The sequence below is a fragment of the Monocercomonoides exilis genome, assembly GCF_001643675.1.
Source record: "Monocercomonoides exilis strain PA203 chromosome Unknown scaffold1-2713096, whole genome shotgun sequence".
Classification (NCBI taxonomy): Eukaryota; Preaxostyla; order Oxymonadida; family Polymastigidae; genus Monocercomonoides; species Monocercomonoides exilis.
The window spans coordinates 620,216-644,258 of record NW_027150546.1 but is presented as its reverse complement, the minus strand read 5'-3'; the positions used below and the strand labels follow the sequence as shown (position 1 = coordinate 644,258).

Genomic DNA, 24,043 nt, shown 5'->3' with positions numbered 1-24,043 from the left:
TCTTCTTTCAGTTCAATTTTACAAAATTTCACTGGAAAGAATAGAAACGCATTTTTCAAGAATCAATCGAACTTTTTTTTTATATTATTTGTTCGTTAATATAAAAATATTATATCAAAATGAAATGTTTTCTTCAAATTGAAAATTAAACAAAAAAGTTTTCTTTTTAAAAAACATTAAAATATATTATTTTTAATATTCATGTGAAAATCATTTTATAAAAATCCTTTTAGTTATCAAATCAGTAATCAAAATATTGATTTTTCTTTAAAAACACTGATAACGATAAAGAAATGTATCCATGAAATTCTGATATAATCAACAAAATTATTGAATTTATTTTACATATAAAACGTTATTAAAGAAAATTTGAATTTTTTAAATTTCCTAACCATTATTAACTATGAGTTTGGAAAGTGAACCGGAAGTTGCCGACGACTGGGGAAATATTCCAACTGGGGAATTCACCCAGGCCACTCGTATAATTTTATTTATTGTTTATTGTTAAATTTAAGTTTCAACGTTCTTTCCTAAATTTTTTGGCGAATGGACCAATTCAATGACGCAAAAATTTGTCAATAAAATGAAAAAGCCGGTATAAAATCATTTAATTGAAATAACTTAATCAGAATTATAATTTCTTATGAATTAAAGAGGAATTTAAAGCATTAACAACACCACAAGAACCAGAAAGAGATTCAAGTTCTTCAACAGAAACAGCCCATGCTGAACCACCAAAAATGACTTACTCAGACGCAGCTCAAATTTTACAGAAATTGGATACAGCGCAATATCGGGTAAATTCTTCTCTCTTCTTTTTTACTGAATCATGCTTTCCATTATTCTTAGCAACAAATAAAATACTCCCCTCCAAAGCGCTTTTTATGTTTTGGACCACCAAGCATCAGCATTCAGTTGCTTGATGATGCTTTGCAATTTTTGTCATTGGCAAAGGTTCCGGTTGACACCGTTCCTGAAGCTCAAGAAATGCTATTCTCATTATATTTTCACTTGACCGGAAAATCATATTGCCCACCTCATGGATCACATTGGGAAGTTTTAGGATTTCAAGGTATTTTTGCTTATGTTTGGATACTAACATCACGAATCCAACTTTGTTCTTGAAACTTGTCAATTCAAATAGGAAATGATCCAAGAACTGATTTTCGTTCTTGTGGAATTCTTTCTTTACTTCAAATGCTTTTTTTAACCTTCACTTATCCTGATCTTGCAGCTAAAATTTTGGAATTGAGTCAACAGCCGGAGACTGTATGCTGAGATTATTTTGTCTTTTTGTTTTTTGGATTTATTTGAATTAATAAAAGACGTTCCCATTTGCGGTAATTGCAATTAACATCACTTCATTTGTTCTTGAAACTGTTAGGCAAGGATCATTGAATAAATACATCAATAGCAAACAATCAGTCTTCAATTCTCTTCATACACTTTATTCAGCAACATATCTTCATCTTTTCAAAATATGGCATGCTAAATTGCATTTTTTCTCTCTCGACTAATTACAAATATACTTTCAATTCTCTTTATTTAGGAAAGAGGGAAAGAAAACAATTCACGATTGCTCTGATGTTCTTAACACAGTGAAAAAAGCATGTGTAAGTGTTTGCTGCTAAATTATTATTTTTCTCTTGTTAAATTTAATTTTTCTATAATTCTCTTATTAATCTCATCTATATTGTTGTTTATAGAATCCGACTGGACTTATAAAATCATTTGAACAAGAATCAAAAAGAGGATTCAAAATTTGATTTTGTTTTTATTTTTGTTACATATTATAGACGTACATTTTCATAAAATCATTTTTTGCAACTTTGCTTTGTATAAAGTTGCTAATTATCACTATGTATTTCTTTTAGTTACTTTGAAAGGACTTTATATGAATAAGTTAAAAAATACCAAAACAAAAAGTATTTAATTTTTAATATGGTCAAAATTGATCAATTAAAAAGATGGAAGAAGTTCCATCAAAAGACACATCAGTCCTTTTATCGCAAAGTTTTCCAGACAATAGCTTGCAAGCTCATCCTTTGTTTATTTCAGCAATGCAGGACGAAAAAATAGTTGAGACTCTTTCAAAAATGCTGCAAAAGCCAAATATTACTGAAGAAGTGTGCATGATGCCATGAAGTGCATTTCTTTAAAATAAAAATATTTAAATTTGATTTTTATTTTTTAAAGGAAAGAGAAAGTTTGCTTTGCGCTGTTTCACTCCTCTCTTTTGGCACTCAACCAGAAACTCAACCAAAAGATAGTTTTGAAGTTTCTTCTTCATACCAATACCAGCAACCTATTCCGTTAGCGGATACAAAAGAATTTCTGATGATTACGGATGAGCCTCATTCTCCTCTAACTGCTGCAGAGAATGATTTAGATCATGAAAGACAGAGAGATGCTTTATTGATGATGCTTGGAGGGAGTAGTCATTTTATAAATAAATTTTCTGAATTAAACCAATATTCCATGATTGGTGATTTGTCTGACCTCGATGAAGATTGTGAATCATTTCCTCGAGAATATTTTCCTCAGGAATTTGATCAATCTTCTTCGAACGACATTGCAATTAAAAGGAAAAAATCCAAAGTTAAGAAATTAAAAGCGAACAGAATTGTTACGAGAAAATCATTGGCTTCTTCAAAATCAGAAGCTATTCTAAAATCAAATTGTTCAAGCTCGAACGAATCGTTTGCTCCATCTCTTGCATTAACTCCTATTCAGAACAACATTCACCGACGACACATCAGAAGACCACGTTTCTCTCTAAACTCACAGGCAAGCAATGTTTCAGATATTGGTCCAGAAATGACAACTCCGCTGCGTGCGAAATACATAGTCAGTGACAATGTGCTTTCATCTTCTGGAATTCAAATTAAGAGTGGCAGAATGCTTTCTGCTTCATTTTCTCCTTCTCGATCTCCATCTTTTTCGCCAGATTCTTCAACAACTGGAAGTTTTTGCCTCTCCAGCGTTTCTCCAAGCAATGCAAAGAAACAAGAGCAAGGTCACTTAACGCCCTCTCCTTGTTTGGCTGAAGCATGCAGGGAAGAAAGCGACTCCGGAGTGAGAGGATCCATCCACAGTGAAACAGACACAGAAAACTTTGTTTTAAAAGGAATAGAAAATTCGAGTTTGAAAGCTAAAATTGAGTCAAATCCTACTGATTCTGGAAACTCACTTTCTCACAGCCAGCTTCTTCCTCCTTGTTTTTCGTCTTTTTCTCCATCGAAGCCATCTTCAAGCAAAATCCAGGCAAATGAACAGCTGCACAGTCTGCCTTTGGAGAAAGAACAATCCAATGCCTCTTCTATTGTTGCGCAAAAATTACCGAAGACTATTTACAGAAGCGCCACCACATCCATTCTACCTTTAGCTTCATCTTCCTCTTTCTCTGAAAACAGCTCTGACAAAAATTTCAAGCTGAATCAAAATCTTTTACAAACACCTTCTGATGTGAACACTGCAAAAGCAAACAATCAGGAGCAGATGAACATTCCCTTTGAGATTGAGTCGCTTCGAAGGCTATTTGAAGTCGGAGCAAGCAGAAGTAGCTACAACAGTGAGGGAATTGGAAGAGGAAGAGGAGGAAGAGGGCAAGGAAGAGGGCAAGGAGGCGCTGGAGGCTTCCGCTCTTCTTCTCCGTCTGACAGCAGTGCGCTTTCAGACACGCACTCTTCGTCTTCTCTTTCTCATTCACCGACTTTGGGGTTGAGACGTCCAATGTCACAAATGCAGATTCAGATGCCAATGCAAATGCAAGTTCCATTGCAGCTGCAGCAGATTCAGTCAGAAAAGGAGACTCAATCACAGACACAAACACAAACACAGACACAGACACAGTTTGCGAATATAATCCCATTGGCCGTGAAAGGGAAAGCAGCAGCGTTGCAATTTCAGGTGGTTGATTTGACGAGTGCTTATCGAATGCAACAAAATATGCCAAATGTGAAGATGGAAACAATGCCAAAGGTTAAGTTTTATTCTATTGTCAACAAAATGGAAAAGAAGAGGAAAGAATCAGAAGAAGAAATAAAAGAAAAAGAAGAAGAAGAAGTTAAAGAAGAGGAAGAAAAGGTGACAAATAAACAGAAAGTTCTCAGTTGTGAGTCAATTGCCAACTCTTATTCAAAAACACTGGCAAACTTGTACAACACATCTCAATCAAACGTTTTTGGCTCATCAAATCAATCAGAATCCGAATCATCCAGCTCTGTTTTCGCACAATTAGCTTCCACCCCCTTCGAATACCTTCGTTTGGGCGCTCTGAAGACAACGATGCCACCGCTAAGTTCAGATCATCTTCACACTTTTCTGCCATTTTTGCTGTCGAACAAGCAAAATTTTGATTCTCAATTCGGTTTTGCTAAAAGCATCAAATGTAATTTCCTCAAAGAAATGATAGTTCTATCTGGAATGTTGACTGAGCAGCAGCTAAAAGCAGTAAAATACTTGTATTGTTATCTTAATCAGCAATCTTCTGTTACAGTTCCCGTTCCCGTTCCTGTTTCCTTTTCTGGCTCTTCACCATCGTTGCAGTCTCCACAGACATCTTCATTGAATTCAAGCTCTTTTGCAAGTAATTCCATATTGTCACGAGTGAAAAATCATATTCTGCAAAATGACTTCTCATCGAATTCTGTATTTCCACTGGAAAAGCTGCTTTCTGACAATTTTGTGCAATTTCGTCTTCCTTCTCTTCCTCTTCCTCTTCCTTCAAATGAAGTTATAGCTTCAACAGCATCATCCCTATCTTCTTCTCTATCTTCTTCTCTATCTTCTTCTCATTCATCATCATCATCTCCCTCTCCCTCTCCCTCTTCTTCTTCTTCTCTTTCTTCATTTCCCTCTCAAACACACCCTCTTTTAAGCTCCAGACGTCTTTCCTGCTCCAACTGCCTTCTCTTATCATCAACACCTTCCTCTGCTGTCATCCAATGCTCTCCTTGTGCTTCTTTTGTTCCTTTGCGAGCTTCGTTTTCTGTGTCTCCACTCAAAACAGAGCATTCTACACAAACAGACAATGAAGAAATGAATGAAATGAAAGAAAAAGCAGAGATGAAAAACGAAAAGATTGAAAAGATTGATAAAGCTGAAAAAGCTGAAGTAGCTGAGTTGGTTGATTCAGCTACACAGACGCCGTGTGTAGAGTTTGATTTGGCAAATGTTTACTCTTTGTTTCCATGTTATACTAATGCAACAACCAATCCTTCTTCTTCTTCTTCTTCTTCTTCTGCTTCTGCAGTTTCTTCTACAAGTTCTGGTACATCATCATCATCTTCATCCTCTTCTAATACTTTCTCTTCCTCTTCACCTTCCTCCTCTTCCTCCTCCTCCTCTTCCTCTTCTGCCTTCTCCACATCTTCCGAACTCCCCATTGCAGAATGTGCCTCTCTCACTCTTTCTGCCTCGACCGTTGCTTTTGCACAGAAAAGCCACAAGTCTCACACAGAAAGAAGATCCAAGCACAGCCATCCTTCGCCTTCCTCATATGTTTCAGTGGCATCTGCTGCTTCTGGTGCTTCTTCTTCTTCTGCTTCTTCTTCTACTTCATCATCATCATCATCATCATCATCTTCTTCCTCTTCTTCTGGTTCTTCTGCTTATTCAAACAAATATTCTTCCCTTTCCATCACTACCCCAGCCACTCCAGCTACAACAGCCACAACTGAGTCATTCACTCTAACAGGTGTTTCTCAGCTAACTTCACAGCACAAACAAGCAGAGGGAGAAACAAGCTTAATTTCGAGGAGATCTTCACTAACTCCATCTGTTGTGTCTTATGCGAGCTCAAATGTGACGAGGATCACAGAAAACACAGAAAACACAGAAAAGACTGATAATACGGAAATAACAGGAATAACAGGAATAACAGGAATTTCTGGAATTTCTGGAGTTACAGACATCACAGGCACCACCAGCACCACTCTTCTTCTTTCTCCGAGATATTTCCTCCGAATGACTTCATCTGCTGCTGGGGAAGATGAGGCTTCGCCTGCTTCTCAGTTCTTCTCTCTTCGACCTTTCAACTCTTATGGAACACACAAAAGCAACGACAACAACTACAGCTACAGCAGTGTAAATAATAAACGCACCCGCCGCATCCGCTCGATGTTTGCATCGACTGCACACGCACGCTCGTTCTCGTCATTGTGTGGATTCTACGACGATTCTCTGCTTTCTCCACAATCTACAGGGAATTCTATGATGTTTTCTGCATCCGCGTCTTTATCTTCGGTTTCGTCGATGAGCAGTTTTGACAGCCAGGGGAAGAAGGAAGGAAAGAGACGGCATACGCTGCTGGCGATACAGCCAAATGCAAATGTTGTTAGAATTGCTCAAGATAATCACAGTGGAAGTAATAAATTCGGAGAAATCGGAGAAATAGAAGACACAGAAGAATTGGAGAAAAAGGAGAAAAAGGAGATAAATAAGAGAATTGTGACTGAATCGTTGAGAAGAAGGACGAATTTTTTGCGTCCACGGCATTCGCTCAATTTCCGAAAGGACAAAAAAACAGCCATTATTTTTAACAAACGGAGATTTTCATTGGATCCGACGCTAACTGCCCAAGTTCGTCATTCGAGTGGATTGTTGGAGAGTGAGGGTTGCCAATTGGAGGAGAGTTATGCTGATGAGAAGATTGTGAAAGGAGAAAAGAGAACGGAAAATGGACAAGAGAACGGAAACAATGTTAAAACCGATAATGAAAATGGAAAAGAAAAAGAAAAAGTTGAAGAAAAGGAGAAGAAAATTGAAAATGGGAATGGAAATGCAGCAGCAACAGCATATTCAGTGTTTAGTACTTCTGTTCCATCCAACCAGGAAGGGAAGGAAAAATCACTGCAAAAAGCCAATCCTCAAAGTTTGATTAAAAGTGAAGAACATTTACATACACAGAATTTACAACAAAAGTTGCTTGAAGATTCAAACGATCAATTAAAAGCACCAGTAAATGCTACAACAAATGCTGTTGATACAGTTGAAAACATCGCAACTTTTAATTCAACACCAAATCATTCATTAAAAACAACAGACAAACCGAACTTGACTCAGTTCCGAATCTCACGGGAAGTGCTCACTGACTTCAACAATCGAGTGAAGATTGTTAAAAAGAGGCTGCATCGCAATAGAATTGCATTAGAAAATGGGATTTCTGAGAAAGACAAGAAAATTAAAAAAGATGAGAAAAAAGAGAAAGGTGAGAAAGAATCGCACAAATCAATCATTCAATTTGATCCCCACACGAAAAATGAAGCAAACTCCAAAAAGAACGTCAACTTGAGCAAAAAAGACAAACAACGCAAGCTTCCAAAGAAACACTCCTTGAACAAAACCGAACTGTCATCCACTCCTCTCAATCGGCAGAAATTGCATTCTCTTTGCATTTCTTCTCAGCAGACTGAAAAATGCAGCCGATGCAGCTTAGCCACAAACGAGCAGCCGTTTTCTCCTTCAGTGATTGCCTCCAGCTCCTCCCGAAGAATCATCCGCAGATCAACTTTCAATTCTGCTTTTCCTCCGCTTCCACTGCCTTCAATGCGGAATATCTCGACCCCTCTGCCTTATCCTGGACAGCAGATAACAGACCTTTCAATGTATTTTGACAACCCACCAAACTTAACATCCTCACAGCTAATGGAGCAATATGTCTTTTTATCACAAGAAGAATCCAGATTTCTGATCCCTGCTTTGTCTGTTATTCCCTTCGTTGATGTGGAAGCAGCTGTTTCTCAGTTGAGACTTGTTGATTCTCTTCAATTTGACGCCTTCAAACTGGGCAAAGCAACATCTGGCCATGCGCTGGCAGTGTGTGGCTATTGGGTGCTGATGCATTCAGGGCTTGCAGACACACTTTCCATTGACAAACTGAAACTTCAGTCTTTCTTGCTCAGAGCTGATGGCATGTACAACATGAGAATCCCCTATCACACATCCACCCACGCTGCAGATGCTGTTGCGATGCTGTATTGGCTGCTGCTTCTGGACAAAGAGCGCATTTGGTCATCTTTTTCTCCCTTGGAGCTGTTCAGTGCACTTGTCGCTGCCTGCTGCCACGACTTGTCTCACCCTGGTGTCAGCAACGCATACCTGGGCACGATCGATCACCCACTTTCACACCACTTCAATTACAAGTCTCCCCTCGAGAACTTCCATGCACACACGGGATTGTCATTGCTAAGGGCTTATCCAAACTGCGATTTTGTGTCGGAGGCGTTTGATCATTCGCAGAAGATGCTGTTTCGAAGGATATTTACTGAGGTGATTCTGGCAACTGATGCAGGAATCTTGTACTTCACACTGCTGAAGGAGCTGAGAGCGAAGATGGAGCCTGCGCAGCAACTGAAGGCTGGAAACAAGCACACACCTGGAAATAATAGTAATTGTGGAGCTAATACATCCACTCAATCTTCTACATCGTCATCATGTTCAGATGCATCAGGAGCAGGAGAAGCGAACTCGGATACAGCAACAATTACATCTGCTGCAACAGTTACATCTTCTTCTTCTTCTTCCTCTGCCTCTGCCTCATCAGCTGCATCAAATCCAAACGAATCTCAAACACCCCATCTTCCCTTCGTATCCACACTCGACATTGCCAAGTCTGACACCGACCGCCTCATTTTCTTGCAAGGTCTGATGGTCTTTGCAGACATGGGCAACCAATGCCGCCCGCTGATGTTAGCAGAGAAAGCGACGCTGGCAATTTCGAGTGAGTTTTTCTTGCAAGGTGACAGAGAACACGAAAGAGGGCTGCCGTACAGCAAGTTCATGAACAGGAATGATGCTTCAGACAGAATGATAGCAGAGTCGCAGCTGGGCTACATTGACTATTTACTGGGGCCAGTTGCAGATGCTGTGTCACCGCTGGTGAGGTGTGATCTGAGAACAACCACACAGATTGCAGCAAATAGAGCGTTCTGGCAGGCTGTGCTGGATGGGAAAGAGGGGTTTTTGGGGGAGAAAGTGAGGGAGTTCACAGGATCGGGCGTGCAAATGCTGGAGGCGGCGAATGTGGCGTTTGAGAAAGAGCAGATGTGAAATGAGTATTTTTTTAATTGGAGATGAACTGAAGGTACATAATTTGAATAATTCTTTTTGATATTTTCAGAAGAAAGAGGAATTAAAAAAACTTCTTATAAGAACGAATTATGTGGTTGTGTGTCTTTTGAATGGACCATGCCGCTAACAGGCTGGTATTATTTGTGGATTATTTCTGCTTGAAATTCTGTTATTTGCACAAAGGATATTTTGATTTTCTTCAAAATTTGTTATTCCTTTCTGATTTATTTTAAGATTTGAGTTTGGTGTTACGTTTTCGGTTTTTATATTTTTGTTTTGTCAAACAGAGTTATTCTAAACAGGCAGAAAGATCATCAAATCTACAATGTTTTTTGCAATTAAAATGTGATTTTTTTGATAAAAGAAGTGAACATTTGTTCTTTGCGAGAAGTTGATCAAGCCATTTGTTAATAATGATGAATCTGACATTCTTTTGACAAATTCAACTTGCAAAAGATAATTTTCTTTTTTTTTTTAAAAACAAAGCGATGTGTGGGAGTTAACAACAAAAACTGTTTTGGTGAAAAAGAAAAAAATCGTTCTTTAATAAATCACAAGAAAGTTGAAAGAAAATAAAAGAAACAAATAAAAAAGATGCTGTAGAAGATATTTGGAGTGATAATTCAAAGAAAATTCAAAATGTGAAAGGTTTAAAAAAAATCACGAAGATGCACTTTCAAATTAAAAGTTGCTTAACTTGAAAAATATCTTCATCTATTGAAGGCACTTAATACAATTCCAGAAAAGCCAATCAATCGAAATAAAATTCAGATAAAAGGGGACAAAAAGTGCTTAATATTAGAAATCTTAACAGGAGTTATAATGAACATAAATACGCAAATTCACTTTTGTGGAGTTAAAAAAATTTTCAAATCACAAAGACAGAAAAAAAAGTGAAAGAAGAAGAAAAAAATAAAAAAAAAAAATAATTTTTGTCTTATACATTTTTCCACATCAAAGAGATTTCTGTGAATGAAGTGAAGTACGAGAAGATCTAAGAGTATTCGAAGAAGGGCGGTCGCGAGCCAAAGAAGACGAAGAAAACGACTTCGAAGAGGAGAAGTCAAAAGCAGAGCGAGGGCGAGAGTCTGAGCTATTAGCAGCACCAGAAGCAGCAAAAGTTGGGGCAACAGAAGTGAACGGCGAGAGAGGGGGAGTGTTATAAGTGATCGAGGACTTTGGGCGAAGTGAGTGGTTCTGCGTGGCCGAAGTAGTAGAAAATGCAGAAAAGCCTGCTGAGGAAGCAAAGGCTGCCATCTCAGCTGTTGGAGTCGTTGGCAGTATTTCACGTGGCGCTGGGTTGTGCATCTCACCCAGCTGCATCAGCAAGCGCTTCCCTTTCTCCGTTTCTCCGAAAAACCGCTTCTTCGACTCGTTTGTGGGCAGAGAGGAAAACCAGTTCGAACGCGCGGTTGTCAAAGTGACTGGTGTTAAAGGAGGGGATATTTGAACAGATGTCTTTGAGGCCGAAGACAAAGAGGATGTGGAAGAAGAAGGGCGCACTGGGCTGTTGTGTCTGAGACGATTGTTTGTGGCTAACGTCAAAATGGAATGAAAAAGAAGTATTATTTATGTTTTCAATAAAATAACATTTATTAATATATAAATCAAAAGAAATATTAAATATGCAATTATTTCATTAAAAAAAAATAAAAAACTCAACAAAATCACAAACCATTTTTCAATTTTGTCATTGCAATCTGCCTTATTTCTTCTTCCAGCACAGACGGCTCATCACGAGATGGTCTCAATCCATAGCCTGATGTAGGCCTCGCCTTCGGCGCAGTTGCCAAAGACTCTGTCGAATACTGCAAAGAAGATGCACTCAAAGAAGGTGTCGAGCCAAGTGAAGTATAAGAAAGCGTGCGAGAAGGTGAAGACGCTGCTGCAGAGGATGTGCCTGCCATTGTGCTGAACCCATCCTGCTGCGTCATCCGAAGCACATCTCTGGAAGAAAGGCGCAGTCGGCCGTCTTCCACTTCCTGTCCTTGCTGTCCTTGCAATGTCTGCTGTGCTTGTTGCTCTCTCTTTGTCTTCGCCTTCCATTCTCGTTCTGTTTCGAGCTCGCGGAACTTGTCTCGCTCTTTCACCAGCTGAAACTGCCGCTCTTCTTCACTGATGGGCGTCAGTGGCTTCGTGTCCCTCAGTCCAGAAACACTTCCCTTGAACTTCTTCTTCCCCTTTGAGCTTGCATTTAGCAATGCACTTGTCTTGCTCTTTTGTTTACCATATGCTCCGTATGCTTCTTTGTTATCAACATAAGCATCTCCTTTTCCTTCACCTCCTTCCTCTTCTCCTTCATATTGCTGCACAAATCGAAGCGGTCCTGTTGTGATTTGAACAGACAACGGCCTCAGCTCTTCATCTTGGTTGTTGGGCGAAAACAATGATGAAGAGATTGAAGAGAGCGAAGCAGAAGAAGAAGTCAAATCCAATCTTTGCGGTTGTTTTTTCAGCAGTTTCTTCTTCTTTTGATTGGAAGTGCTTTCGATAGCAGAATCTTCATTGGGCTGGTTCTCATCATACTCAGATGAAGCAGATGAAAACGCCACAACTTTTGCATGTGGAATACGTGAAGATTTAGGTCCATCGGCAACATTTGAAGTAATTTTCCCATCTGTGCTGTCAGAAGCAGCCAATGAAGATTGAGAGTTAACTTGCTCTGAGTAAAGTGACTCTGGCTGTGCTGCAAACGCCATTGACCCTTCAGAAAGTGCTGAGGATTCCTGTGAAGGTGACGACGACGACTGGTTAGCTGAAGTCAGAATAGGCAGCGAAGAAGGCATGGCACACGGCGAGAGCGGAGGCACCCGGGCGGAATGCAGCTCTTCGCCTGGCTGCTCGCCGGGAACAGAAATAAACAGCGGTGGAATGGACTTTGTGGGTGTGTCAGTATCTGAACTTTGATCTGAAGGAGTAGAAGTATTGGCAGATGAGTCTGAACCTGCTGAACGCTGTGGAAAGACAGAGAATGTGTCTGAAGATGAAGCAGACGTCTCAGAGAACGAAGGCGATGCTGCCAAATCGAATGAAAAAGCGCCAGTTTCGCTCGTCCCCGCAGCTGGCGACGTGGGCGGCGTCTTCAGAAGCTCTGAAGCAAACCCGCTTTGCCTGTCAAAAAGAAGCTCAACATCTTCTTCGCCGTCGCTTGAGCTTTCACACGACTTCTCATCGGAATCTCTTCCAATGTTCTGCCTTTTCATAGAAGAAGAAGAAGAAGAGGCAGAGGCAGAGCAAGAGGAAGAAGGATACCGTTGAGCAAAGGAACGAGATGGGTACTGCGAAGGTGGTAGGTCAATAGACAGATCTTGATAAGAATTAACTGTGTGTGAAGAGCGTGGCGGAAGAGTCATAGAAGCTTGTGGCTGTCCAGAGAATCCTGCTTCGCTTTTGTAGTTGCTGAAGTTGCTGTAGCTGTCTTCTCCATTGAAAGACTGCTCGCCTTTCAAGCGACTGGTGGAAAAGACGATTTTGTCTGAGTTCAAAATAGCATCTGCCAAAGAAGGCTGTTGCAAGTGCGGAGGAAGATAAGAGGCTGTGGTTTTGGAGAAGGCAGCAAGATGAGATGTTGGAGTGCCTGCAAATGCAGATCGTCGTGTGGAAGTCGGTGTGAACGACCGCATTTTCTGTGATTGGCGCAGTTGTCGTTTTTTAGTTTCTTTGAATGGAAGGCGTAAAGACTCTTCTTTCTGGTAGTGATAAATAAAATATTTGTATTTTGTAAAAAATTTAAAAATTAATATTTTTATGATAGAATTTTAAAAGCAAACTGCTTCAAGTTTTGCTTTTGCTTCTCGATCTTTTTCTCGTATCTCTTGAATTTTTATCGCTTTTCTTTCTATTTCTCTCCTTTCAGCTTCAATTTCCATTAAACGTCTTTCTTCTTCTTTTTCTTTTGCCCATTGCGTAAGATGCGGTCTTTCATTGCAATACACCATAATTGGAGTCATCATGTCTTTTTTATTCCATATATGTTTTTGATCCGGTGTAACTGCATTGAAATATCTCCAATCTTTCACGACTATTGGTGGGTTGGGAGGTTCGTCTCTTAATTGATAATGCGAAGGAGAAAGTGAACGTTGACGACGCACTGGCTTAAGTCCAGCTCTAGTTTCCAACTTAAAAACTTGTTACTAAGTATTAAAGCGTTCAAAATATATCAAACTTTTCTTTGCTTCTCTGCTTGCCTCAAACTTTCTGCACGAATCCTTTGAATTCTTTCTTGAATTAATTGTTCTCTAATTTGCTCATTTTCCTTCTCTTCTTCTATTTTCTTATCTTCATAAGCCAGAGCTTCTGAAAAATCATTTTGTATCGCATTCTTAAAAAACAAGCAATACACACCTTTTTCCAAGTCAAATCGAAACAATGCAGAAAGGTCTCTCGAGTTCTCCAATTGGTTCCATTTGTTTGAGGCTGTTCCATAACTTTGCTTCATCTGAAGTAATAATTGTGCTTTTGCTCTTTCTGAACGAGGAGAATCTTGTTGCGTTGGAGAAACAGTTTCTAAAAAGGCTTTTTCGAAACTTGAGGCTTTCATTCAACCTTCTTCCTCGTTAGCTTCACGGATAAAAAAATTCTTTAAACAATTAAAAAAGAAAATTATGGAAGACTAGAAGAAAGAATAAAGGAAAATATCTCGGTTTGAAATTTGCATTTCAGAAAAAGAAAAAGAAATTTGAATTTTCAAATATTTATCTATCTGTATTTATTTTATTTTGTTTTATTTTTTATTTTTTTATTTATTAATTATATTTTTTAAAATTTAAATGTTAATATTTTTTTCATCGCACTTTATTTTTTATGAGAGAACATCAATGTCTTTCTTTTTAGATTTGTATTCATCAAAACTTCTTTTTCGAATATTCCATATTTTTAGTCCTTGATAGTAATGGGAAAAATAAACATAAGAATCATTTTGTTTTTCTTGTAAAAAATTTTGAAATAAAAACTAAAAAATCTTAAAAAATTTTCATTCCAAACCACTTTTCCCTCCTCTTTTCTTCTTCCTCCTCAGCTGCACAGATTTCAGCTAACTCCTTTTCAAACGGTTCCCAATATCGAATAAGTATGAAAGAAGATAGAGAAAGCAACTGAATAAATTTTGAGTGCTTCAATGCCCTCAAGATTTGAGGAAATGGAGTTGAAGATAAATCATTCAGAACTTTATTTGAAAAGAATGATGATGATAAGGAAAAGGATCTGGACGATGCTCGGCTTTGAAGTGGTAATGAATATAAAGATTCTTTTGGAAAAGAGGAATTACATAAAGATGAAGAAGCAAAGCGTAAAGAACGAGACAATTCAATTTCATTTGTTATTTCATTCTTTTCGATCTCTCCAAAATCGAATCCAGCCATTTTTCTTCTTTTCTCTTCTGCTCTGATTAAGTACAAAACATTCAGCAATACAGTAACTTGCACTTTTCTTCGCCTTTTATCGAGTCCTTCCACAAGACTCATATGCAAACCTCGATCGATATACAAGCAAGCAACATGAGCAGAACGAGAAATAACACAATGAAGAAGAGACAATGAAAGCAATTGTACAGAAATTGATTTGTGGTTAAATGTTTGCTTGATTAAAGAAAGAAGCGAAATTGATAAAGAAGGTTCAGAAATGGACGTTGAATGCTGGAACACTTGAAAAGCATATTTAGATGATGGACTCGACAAAATGGAGGCTATTTCATGTGACTCACACGACAGCAAAGATATTAAAGCAGAAAGAATTGCACACAGAAGCATTTCTGAATCTATTAAAAAGGACGAAAAAGCAGAAGAGGAAGATGCGAATTGTTTTGTGGGAGGATGCGATGAAGCAAAAGGAATAAAATCTTTTTGAAAATCTGATTGGTACAAACCAGGATGAACGGATGAATAAGAAAATGATGGAGACGGTAACATCGATGATAAAGAAGGAAATGGATTTGAAATTGGAGAAACACTGTGTGACATTAAAGATCTGTTCCACAGTTCAGATGGGCAAAGAAAGTCTTCGTTGAATGAACTTGTCTGCTCAGTAAAGCACATTCCTTCTTCATCTTTTTTGTTGAACATTTCTTCCATTCTCTTTGAATTGAAATTATCTTGATGAGATGGAAATGAATCATGCTGATGTTCATTTTCCACTTCAATTTTTGTGTTTGTTTTGACTTCATCTTTGTTCTCGTTCGTCATTTGCATTGGGAATCGTTCGCTTTGCATTTCTTCATCTTTCCTCCTTTCTTCAAAGACAATTTTTTCTCCATCAACAGCAATACCTTTCGTACTGAAAGAGCTTATATCAACAGTTTGATGGTTGTTTGCATAGCACATGTTGATCAATAAAGAGATAGTTGAATGATTGAGAAGCCATTCACGACAAGTTGAGTCAGATGCAACTTTTGAAATCAAAGACAATGAAAGTGATATTATCTTCATTATTGTTGGTGATTCTGAATAGAAGTTAACAGTTGGAGACGAAATTACAGTTAAAAAAAGAGGAAGCGAAAAGGGATGCGTGTAAGAAAGAGCCTAATAAATAGCACAGACAACATTCAGTTATTTTTATAAAAAATATTGTCAGAATTAATTAGGTTAAATATGAAAATAAAACCAATGTTAATATACCTTAATTGAATTATTGTCTCCATCTTCTGAAAGAAAATCCAAAATCTCAAGTGATGACTCAATAATCGAAAGCAGTTCTTTCACAACATTCAGTTTTTCTTCAAAGAAATAGCCTGAACGATGCAATAACAAAACCAATAGCTGAATGAAATCAGAACAAATTGAAGTTAAAAACGATTTGTCATCCTGCTGAAGTGTCACATCCAGTGAATGAAACACGTCCAGTAAGCCACTCTTGCACTCAGATTCAGTCAAGTTAATCAGCTTTTCCTTCTTGTTCTCATTTTCTTCATCTTCCAACAGAGCTTCATTTAATTCGTCTTTGAATTCACAAGGAAAAGACTTCAAGTTGAGTTGAGACTGCTCCTCTATTCTATCCAAAAACAAATCGTCTGAAGAACTTGCATCATCTTCGATTTCATCCTCGCATTCAGAGTTTATATCAAGGCAGTTTGCATGATGCTCTTTCAGTTCGTTAATCATTTCATCCATTTCTGAAACTATGTTAGAAGCTTTAGGTATGCAATATCTATCATTTTTGATGACTTTCAAGCAATCAGCCAGTAATAATAGTGCTGACGATAATAATGAAAGACGAGTAAATCCTAGTTTGTGGGCATCACTTAAAATCCTATCGTTATGAAGAGATATCAATTCTGAAGAAAGGCCGATGAGCGAAACATTTAAAGATTGATCGGATGATATTCCATCATTCGACAAAATTAACTTCGAAAAAGAAGAAGATGGCACTTGTTCAGCACTCGCAGATTTGCTGGATTGATATGAATTTTCTTCAGTGGTATTTGCAGATAATGAAATTTCACTGCTTTTTTCATACTTTTCCCTCGTAAGCCGACAATTGGAAAAAAGTCTTGTTTTCTCAAGATCCTTTAATACGTCAACAAGAATTCTCAAGCCTCCTTTGTTTATAAATAAAGTACTAAGATCTCCAGATTTCTTATTCATAATGCTTATGCACAAAAGTATTTGCCACTTCAGATGTAACAACGAATCCACGTCTTTTGAAGAAAGAAATGATACTGGAATTTCGGAAAGTATATTGACCATTTTTTCATATGATAAAGAAAACGCTAATTGTCTTGCGGCTCTTTTGCTATTTCTTGCTTTATAAAATAATTTTTCATTGTTCAAAATGAAAATGAAAATTTTGGAAAAATTGAACGAAAATTTTGGATCATTCATCTTTTAACAAACAGAACTGATTCAAACCAAGAACAAAAAAGCACGTTAATATCTCATTCTGCCATTTTGTAAATCATTAAGAAGAAAAAATTTGAATTTATCTTTTTTATAATAATTTTTCGAAGCAAACCATCATGTCGTATCTTTCGACCGATATAAAGACGTTTGATAATAAAGAAATACCATTATGCGAAAGAAAATATTCATAGTCATCAAAGTTACATTCTGAAATTGTGAATGAATGAAAATTATTTCAAAAATTTAAAAAACTTTACAAACTATTCAATATGCGTTGCAGTAAATGAAAAGAACCTTTTAACATTGTTTTTGAGTTTTCACTGCTTTTCTTTGAAAAAGTCAAAAGCTCGTCAATCTACAGATTTTAGTAATCATATTGATTGAAAAATGGAAACTTTGAAAGACGTTCATACGATTGATTGCAAATTGGATTGATTTATTTTTGTTTCTGTCTTTCTATGATAATTAAGAGAGCAATTTCGATGATTCGTAGAAAGATGTTTCAAAGCAATATCATGTTCCAACAAAAGCTTGTCAAATATATCTCCTTCCAGATATTTTCCAAAACGATAGGATTCACGAATATTTCGGTTCCAGCTTTGTTTTATACTGGGTTCCAGAGGTAATATGAAAAAGAAGAAAACGAATAAATATTACGATCATTCATCAATAATAATTTTTTCTCGTTCTGTAAATATAAATCTGATTTTTCAAAAACAAATGATTTTGAAGTTTCAAAAATGATAATAAAAACACTTATTAAAATTTATCATTCTTTTTCGAATTTATGAAAGTTTATCTTATTTATTTTGTTTCAAAAAATTAAACGAGCTCATCTATTTATAATTAAAAAAGTTATATTCAACAGTTCTTCAACAAAAATGATCGGAAATTATAAATAAAGGAAAATAATAAACGGTGTCTAAGAAAAATACAACACGCAAATTATTCAACAATAACAAAAACAAAAAAAATTAGATCAAATCAGGCTCATCACGATACCCCACATAATGCTCTAAATCAAAGACAATTCCCCATTTCGTCTCTTTATTCTTCCCATTAATGCCTCCTGAAATTTCATATTCATTTTCCAACGAAGCCCGGTTCAGTTCCCTAATTATTTTCGCCCCATCAGAAATATTATGGAACGCATCAACTGAATCTTCCATTTCCAGCCCAACCCTCCTTTCTCTATTCTCAATCTCCTTCTCAACTTTAGTCTTTGCCTTCATCTTCGATTTTCCTTCTTTCGTATCCATCATCGCCTTTTCTACTTTCTCTCTGTTCTTCCTCCACTCCTCCACCACACACACCACATCCATTGCCCTCACCTTCATCTCATTCATCTCATTCATTTCGCTCATCTCTTTCATCGACTCTCCAATCATTTTTCTCTCCACTCCAAACACCTCCAGCTGCGCCACTGCCCTCGTATAGCACTCACAATACGTCCTCTTCATCTCCTCTTCATTCCCAAAACAACCAGAAAATCGCTCATTACACAGAGCTAATACAAAAGGTACTTTATTTTTTGCTTTTGCGCCTTCTTTCAGCCTTCCCAGAACAATAAAGAGGATATGGCTGGCGATGCTGCGGTGGTAGAGATGCTGAGAGAAGCAGATGACTCCACTCACTACACGCAACAGCCTGTTCATGCTGCTGTCTTTCTCAGATTCTTCTTCTTCGTCTTCTTCATCTTCTTTGCCTTTTTCTTCTTCGTTGTTTTCTTTTTCTTCTAGTTCTTCTTTTTCATTTTCTTCTTCAATTGCATCATTATCATTTTCTTCTTCTTTATTTGTCTTGTTAACTTTTTGATTAGCTGCCTTTTTCCTTCTCGTCACATCTTTTCCACTTTCTTCCTCCTCCTCATCTTCCTCCTTCTCTTTCTCCTTCTCTTCTTCTTTCTCCTTCTTCCCCTTCTTTTTCTCCCTCTCCCTCTCCTCCTTCCTCCTCCTCTCAATCTCCTTCTTCTCCTTCTTCTCCTTCTCTATCACATACTCATCCAAACTCAAAAACAACAGCAAAGTCATTTCCCTCGTTGTTCTTTCAAGAAGATGGCACAAAAGTTTCAACGCTGCCTCCACAATCGTTTCTTCCACATCGTTTTGGTGGAAGAGGCTGTTGGAGACGATGGAGAGGAGAGAAAGAAGAAGAAGACGGCAGAAGCGGCAGTCAGAAGCTGTAGGCAAAGGAAGGAAGGAGTTGGGTTGTTTGGGAGAAGAAGAAGAAAGTTTGAGAAGGGAAGAAGAAAATGAAGAAGAAGAAGAAGAAGAAGATGATGATGATGATGATGATGACGAATAAATTGAAGAATAAACAGGAGAATCTCTGAGAAGAGGCGGTTTGAATGTCAAAGGAGGAGCACAGCGTTGAAGAAGAGACTGGAGTGTGTGAGTGGAAGAAGAAGAAGATTGAGAGCAATTGAATGTGATGAGAGAAGGAAGACGAGTTTTGTGAGGGGAAAACACGAAGGAGGAAGGATGGGTTGCTGTTGATGATGATGATGTTGATGATGATGAGGAGGAGGAAGATGAAATGGAAGAAGAAGAAAGAGAAGAAGAAATAGCTGAAAGAGAAGCAGAAGAAGAAGCAGAAGTCGAATTCGAATTCGAATTCGAAGAGTTTGAAGCCAGTGGCTGCACAGGAACGATCTTAAATGTCTGCTTTCTGCAAGAAGATGGAATGAAGCGGTGGAAGAGCGAGGTGTTTGGCACAACTGCAACTGAAGGCTGTCCTTTGCCCAAAGAAGGAAAAGCAGCAAGAAGAGGGTTCGATGAAATGGGGAGAAAACATTCGTTTTGGTGTTTGGGGTAGTCTTGTTTTTGGCATTTCGCTGAGCAATATGCAGTGCGCTTGCAGCGGCTGCATCTGAAGGGGAGAACGATGGAGGGAAAGGAGAGAGAGAGAGAGAGAGAGAGAGAGAGAGAGAGAGAGAGAGAGAGAAAAAAGTACATCATAATGCAAAGGACAAAAAGAAAAGAAAAGAATGAATTTTTTTTTCATTTAAAATTAGAAAAGAATCAAAAGGAATAATTTAGTCAGACAGAATAATAAAATAATCCTATTTCTAAAAAAAAATTCGAATTATTTGTTGGCCTCTTTCTCATCAACTCATACCGAAATTCTGCTTCCTTTCCGCATTTTGCACAGTGAAAGACTTCATTCCCTTCAACAACAGCTCTTTTCATCACGTTTTTTATTCTCTCCTCTTTCTCCTTCTCATCCTTCTTCGCCTTTGCCCTTTCCGCCTCCTTCACTTCCTCCTCTCTCCTCGCCAACAGCTCAACTTCTGCCTCGCCCGTTGCTGCTGCCCGCGCAAAAAACACTGCAGCTCTTCTACTTCCACACAAACAGACATCCACAGCCTCCACAATCTCATGCAGCAGATGCGCCCCTGCTTCCCCTGCACTCCTCATCACATACCGCATCTGGGGAGCCGTTTTGGGGATGAGACTGAGTGTGCCTTCCAAAAGGGGTTGCATAAGCGCAAACACGTGGCTATCCATAACTGTCTCGTCAATCGCGTTTTCCATGTGACGAAGAAGCTCTCCAAGCACTTCGCAGGCTAACCCACGAACATAAACAGAAGAGTGCTGAAGCAATTTCAAAATGATTTTGTGCAAATTGTATTGCTGAATTAAAAGGCATTTTGCAACGAATGTGTCGCACAGTGATTTTAATCCAACAAGCAGATATCCATCCTCCCACGTCGATCTTGCATAAGAACGATACACTCTTGGTCCTTTAAGTGCATCAAAAATAGGATTAAAAGCCAGTATAAAAATGTCCTTATTAAAGTACTTTCCATGAAGATAAAATGCCACAATTTCAGCACTCATGTGAATAATAAGAACGGAGCATCGTAATTGAGTCAAAATTTCATATAAGTCGTTTATTATTTTTGTAAATTCCAGATGATACGCAAACGCATTTTCAGAAGTATTTCGGCATTTTCCAATTCCACGTTTCAATAAAGTCCGTATGATTTGAAGTACGGAAGTTTCGTTTGAAGGTAATTCATTATTCATTATTTTTTGAAAAATTGCAAAGTCGTCAGTTGTTATTGTCATAAACATCTCAACAAAATTCATTTCATCAAGCATCGTGTTAAGTTCAGAAAAATATTTCTTTCCCTTTTTCAAAGAATCGTCTTGATATTGCTTCAGAAGCTTCTTTAAAGATTGCTGCGCCTTTGAAAGTTCAGATTCAACTCCTGATTTTGAATTCGCTTTTGATTTGTTTTTAGCTTGCATGATTACCTTTTCAACGACTCTTTAAAAAACTGAATGGATTTTTCTTTTGATCATTCCCATACATAAAAGAAAAGGAAAACCAAAAATGCAAACAGGAGTTTTCCTTGTGGCGGTGGTCGTCAGCGTTATGATTGTTGTTTTTATTCTTGTTTTTGGAGGTCTCCCGGCGTTTAGAGGAACATTCATAAACAAGTTATACTTGATGCTCCATCCATCAAAACAAATAAATGGAGAAAATCAAAAAAATGAGAATGAAAGAAATGCCTGTGAAAGACTCTCTCATTATTGCTCTGAAGAGAAAAATCCATTTATGCAAGTTAGATTTTTCAAATTTATGTTTAAATATCAAAACTTATTTAAAAAATTAGATATTTTATCTTCTTTTGGCAGGAGGAATGTTTTTTGGTTATGTATTTGGACTTGCTCCATTTTTAGATGGAAAGTATTTAAGCATTATGCACAAGTTTGACATTTTTATAAGAAGCAAAATATTTTTTAAGCAAAATATTATTATTGATTCTATTTTAAGTCTTGCAATCCCTGGATTAATCATCCTATCTGTTATTTCTTTCTTTATTGCGTCTTGTGCTTCCGTGGGATATGTGACAAAAGAAAACTTTCCGATTTTTGAACGGGCTTATGGATATGATGGAGTTTTGGATTCGGAGATTCATTATTGTGAAATTTGCAAAACAATTCGGTGTGAATTTTTCATATCAGTTCATTTCTCAACATTTGATTTTCTAAACACAAACTTTGTTCAGGCCTCCTCGAACAAGACATTGTTCCATGTGTCATAAATGCGTTGCAAAGAATGATCATCATTGTCCATGGTTTGATTTATATAGAACATTTCTTTTTTTCAGACATACCCTTTTCAATTTGCTGCTTTTTTACTGCTAAATGTCTTTCATGGTTTGCGAAATTTCGTGTTTAAAATTCTTCAAAAACGATGAATAGGATAAATAATTGGTTTGCATTATCGACGTATTGATTATATTTTATCAAATTAAATATTCCTCATTCAAATGATGTATTTCTAATTATTTATGTATTTTATTTAATAACCTTAATGGCAACATTTTCTTTGCCTTCAAAATTAGTGTTGGAGCTGGAAACTATCGCTATTTTCTGCTATTTCTCTTTATGAATTCTGCAACGTGCTTCTACATCAGTATGCATTTTCACTACAATCGTTTTTGTTGAAATATGTTTTTGTTATAATGAATTTAAAATGATTTTGTTTATTTTTCGCTATTTTTTTTATGAATCTTCTCAATATAAAATAAATATTATCAATGTTGATATTTGTCATATAAACCTCATGCATTTTTTTCAATTTTTTGTATTTTCATATTTTTTTTCACATGTTTTTTTTTTTGCTCTATAATTCTGTTGAACATTTTATTTAGCTTTCATGTGCATTGAAGTTCTGTACAAATTCGTGACTGTTGGAGGAGTTTATGGAAAGTCAATAAAACTTCCAGATGGACGTATCATCAAAATCGGAATGCAGATTGCCATACAAGTTAGTTCTTTTATTCTTATTCTTATTCTTATTTTATTTTTTGAAATATTCTCTTTCTCTCTCTTTCTCTCTCTCTTTCTCTCTCTTTCTCTCTCTCTTTCTCTCTCTTTCTCTCTCTTTCTCGTATTTTCTGTGTAACATTGAATAGGCTTTACTCAGATTCCGCATATGGACAATTGTCACTCTTCTGTTTTCTCTCTGTTTGTTTGCTGTTCTCTTCTCATTCTTCGCATATCACGTTTACTTGGCCTCCGTCAATACAACTACCATTGAGACTTTCAAAGTGTGCTTTTCGTGAAAATGATATATGTGTTTATTAATAAATTTATTCTTTCTTTTTATCTTCCTCTCTCTCTCTCTCAATCTCTCTCAATCTCTCTTTCTTTGAATCTTTTCTTTTCTTTTCTTTCCCATTCAATAATATTTCCAGTGGGACAAATTAAAGAAAAATCGCTCCGATGCCTCTAAAATCGTGGATGGAAAAGGATTTATCCGTGATGTCCCCCCGCGCTACAAAGAAGACCTTGCCGATGACATGAAAGTTCCTCTGAAAAACAGATACAACCGAGGCATATTAGCCAACTGGTGGGAAGTTATCTACCCACTCTATAAGCGCCCTTGCTATGCGCATCCACAGAAAAGTGTTCAGAAATCAAAATCGGATGAAATGTCGCGCTGTGCAGTGAGCGGCATCTGGCCGCTGTATTTCCCGAACCGCTCTCTGTTTCACTGGATGCGGGACCCGAAGGGAGGAGAAGTCGAAAGACACGAAAGAGAGAGAATGGAGAAGGACAAAAGAAGAGCCGAGCTCAGAAACAGAAGAAAAACACAGCAAAACAAGAAAAAGGAAGGAGGAAAAGAAGAGAATGAAGAAATAGATGATTCACTGACGGAGGAGGAGTGGAGAGCGCTGTATGCGAAGCTGAAAGAAGAGACGCTAACCAAAGCGCGCCTGCTGCAAGAGGAGAGAGAGAAGCGGAGAAGCAAAAATGGAACCCCATCTGCTTCTTCGTCTTCGGGCTCACAGGAAGTACCAAAAGTGAAGCCAAAGGAGTTGGTCAGACCAGGAACGCAGAAAGTGAAAGTCAGATAATTTCTTATCTTATTTTATCTTTTCTTTTCTTTTTTGTTGTCTCAATTTTTTTTAAGCGAAGTTATGTTGGATATTGTGTTCTTTGGATTGCTTTTTTATTTACTTATTTTTAAATATCCATAAAATTGTTATCTTTTATGTTGCACAAACGATATTCTTTTGTCATTCACAAGCCATTTCACGTTTTAAGGAATTTTCAATAATCTTTTGATTTATGAATGTGTTGAACAATTCTGTTCAGCATGAAGATGTCATTTTTACAATC

At 37.4% G+C, this 24,043-nt stretch overlaps 4 protein-coding genes across 4 annotated transcripts; 2 read left to right on the top strand and 2 right to left on the bottom strand.

The window, feature by feature from the left end:
* Nucleotides 1-403: 403 nt before the first annotated feature.
* MONOS_6019 (3',5'-cyclic-AMP phosphodiesterase) lies at nt 404-9,110 on the top strand (the record flags this gene model as incomplete). The annotated part of the gene is made up of 7 exons (XM_067876217.1): nt 404-479; nt 655-797; nt 850-1,072; nt 1,145-1,269; nt 1,326-1,379; nt 1,968-2,126; nt 2,197-9,110. The coding sequence occupies 7 exons, from the start codon at nt 404-406 to the stop codon at nt 9,049-9,051; spliced, it is 7,635 nt and encodes a 2,544-aa protein (XP_067736217.1). The 3' UTR covers nt 9,052-9,110.
* Nucleotides 9,111-10,026: 916 nt separating this feature from the next.
* On the bottom strand, nt 10,027-13,612 carry MONOS_6020 (uncharacterized protein; the record flags this gene model as incomplete). Its single annotated transcript, XM_067876219.1, has 5 exons — nt 10,027-10,607; nt 10,748-12,761; nt 12,843-13,190; nt 13,238-13,368; nt 13,417-13,612. The coding sequence occupies 5 exons, from the start codon at nt 13,610-13,612 to the stop codon at nt 10,027-10,029; spliced, it is 3,270 nt and encodes a 1,089-aa protein (XP_067736216.1).
* Nucleotides 13,613-17,566: 3,954 nt separating this feature from the next.
* On the bottom strand, nt 17,567-21,157 carry MONOS_6021 (uncharacterized protein; the record flags this gene model as incomplete). Its single annotated transcript, XM_067876220.1, has 2 exons — nt 17,567-19,772; nt 20,022-21,157. The coding sequence occupies 2 exons, from the start codon at nt 21,155-21,157 to the stop codon at nt 17,879-17,881; spliced, it is 3,030 nt and encodes a 1,009-aa protein (XP_067736215.1). The 3' UTR covers nt 17,567-17,878.
* A 60-nt stretch (nt 21,158-21,217) lies between these two features.
* MONOS_6022 (putative palmitoyltransferase swf1) lies at nt 21,218-24,032 on the top strand. The gene is made up of 9 exons (XM_067876221.1): nt 21,218-21,473; nt 21,526-21,620; nt 21,687-21,857; nt 21,922-21,990; nt 22,118-22,129; nt 22,261-22,331; nt 22,570-22,685; nt 22,834-22,968; nt 23,116-24,032. The coding sequence occupies exons 1-9, from the start codon at nt 21,243-21,245 to the stop codon at nt 23,776-23,778; spliced, it is 1,563 nt and encodes a 520-aa protein (XP_067736214.1). The 5' UTR covers nt 21,218-21,242; the 3' UTR covers nt 23,779-24,032.
* The last annotated feature ends 11 nt before the right edge of the window (nt 24,033-24,043 follow it).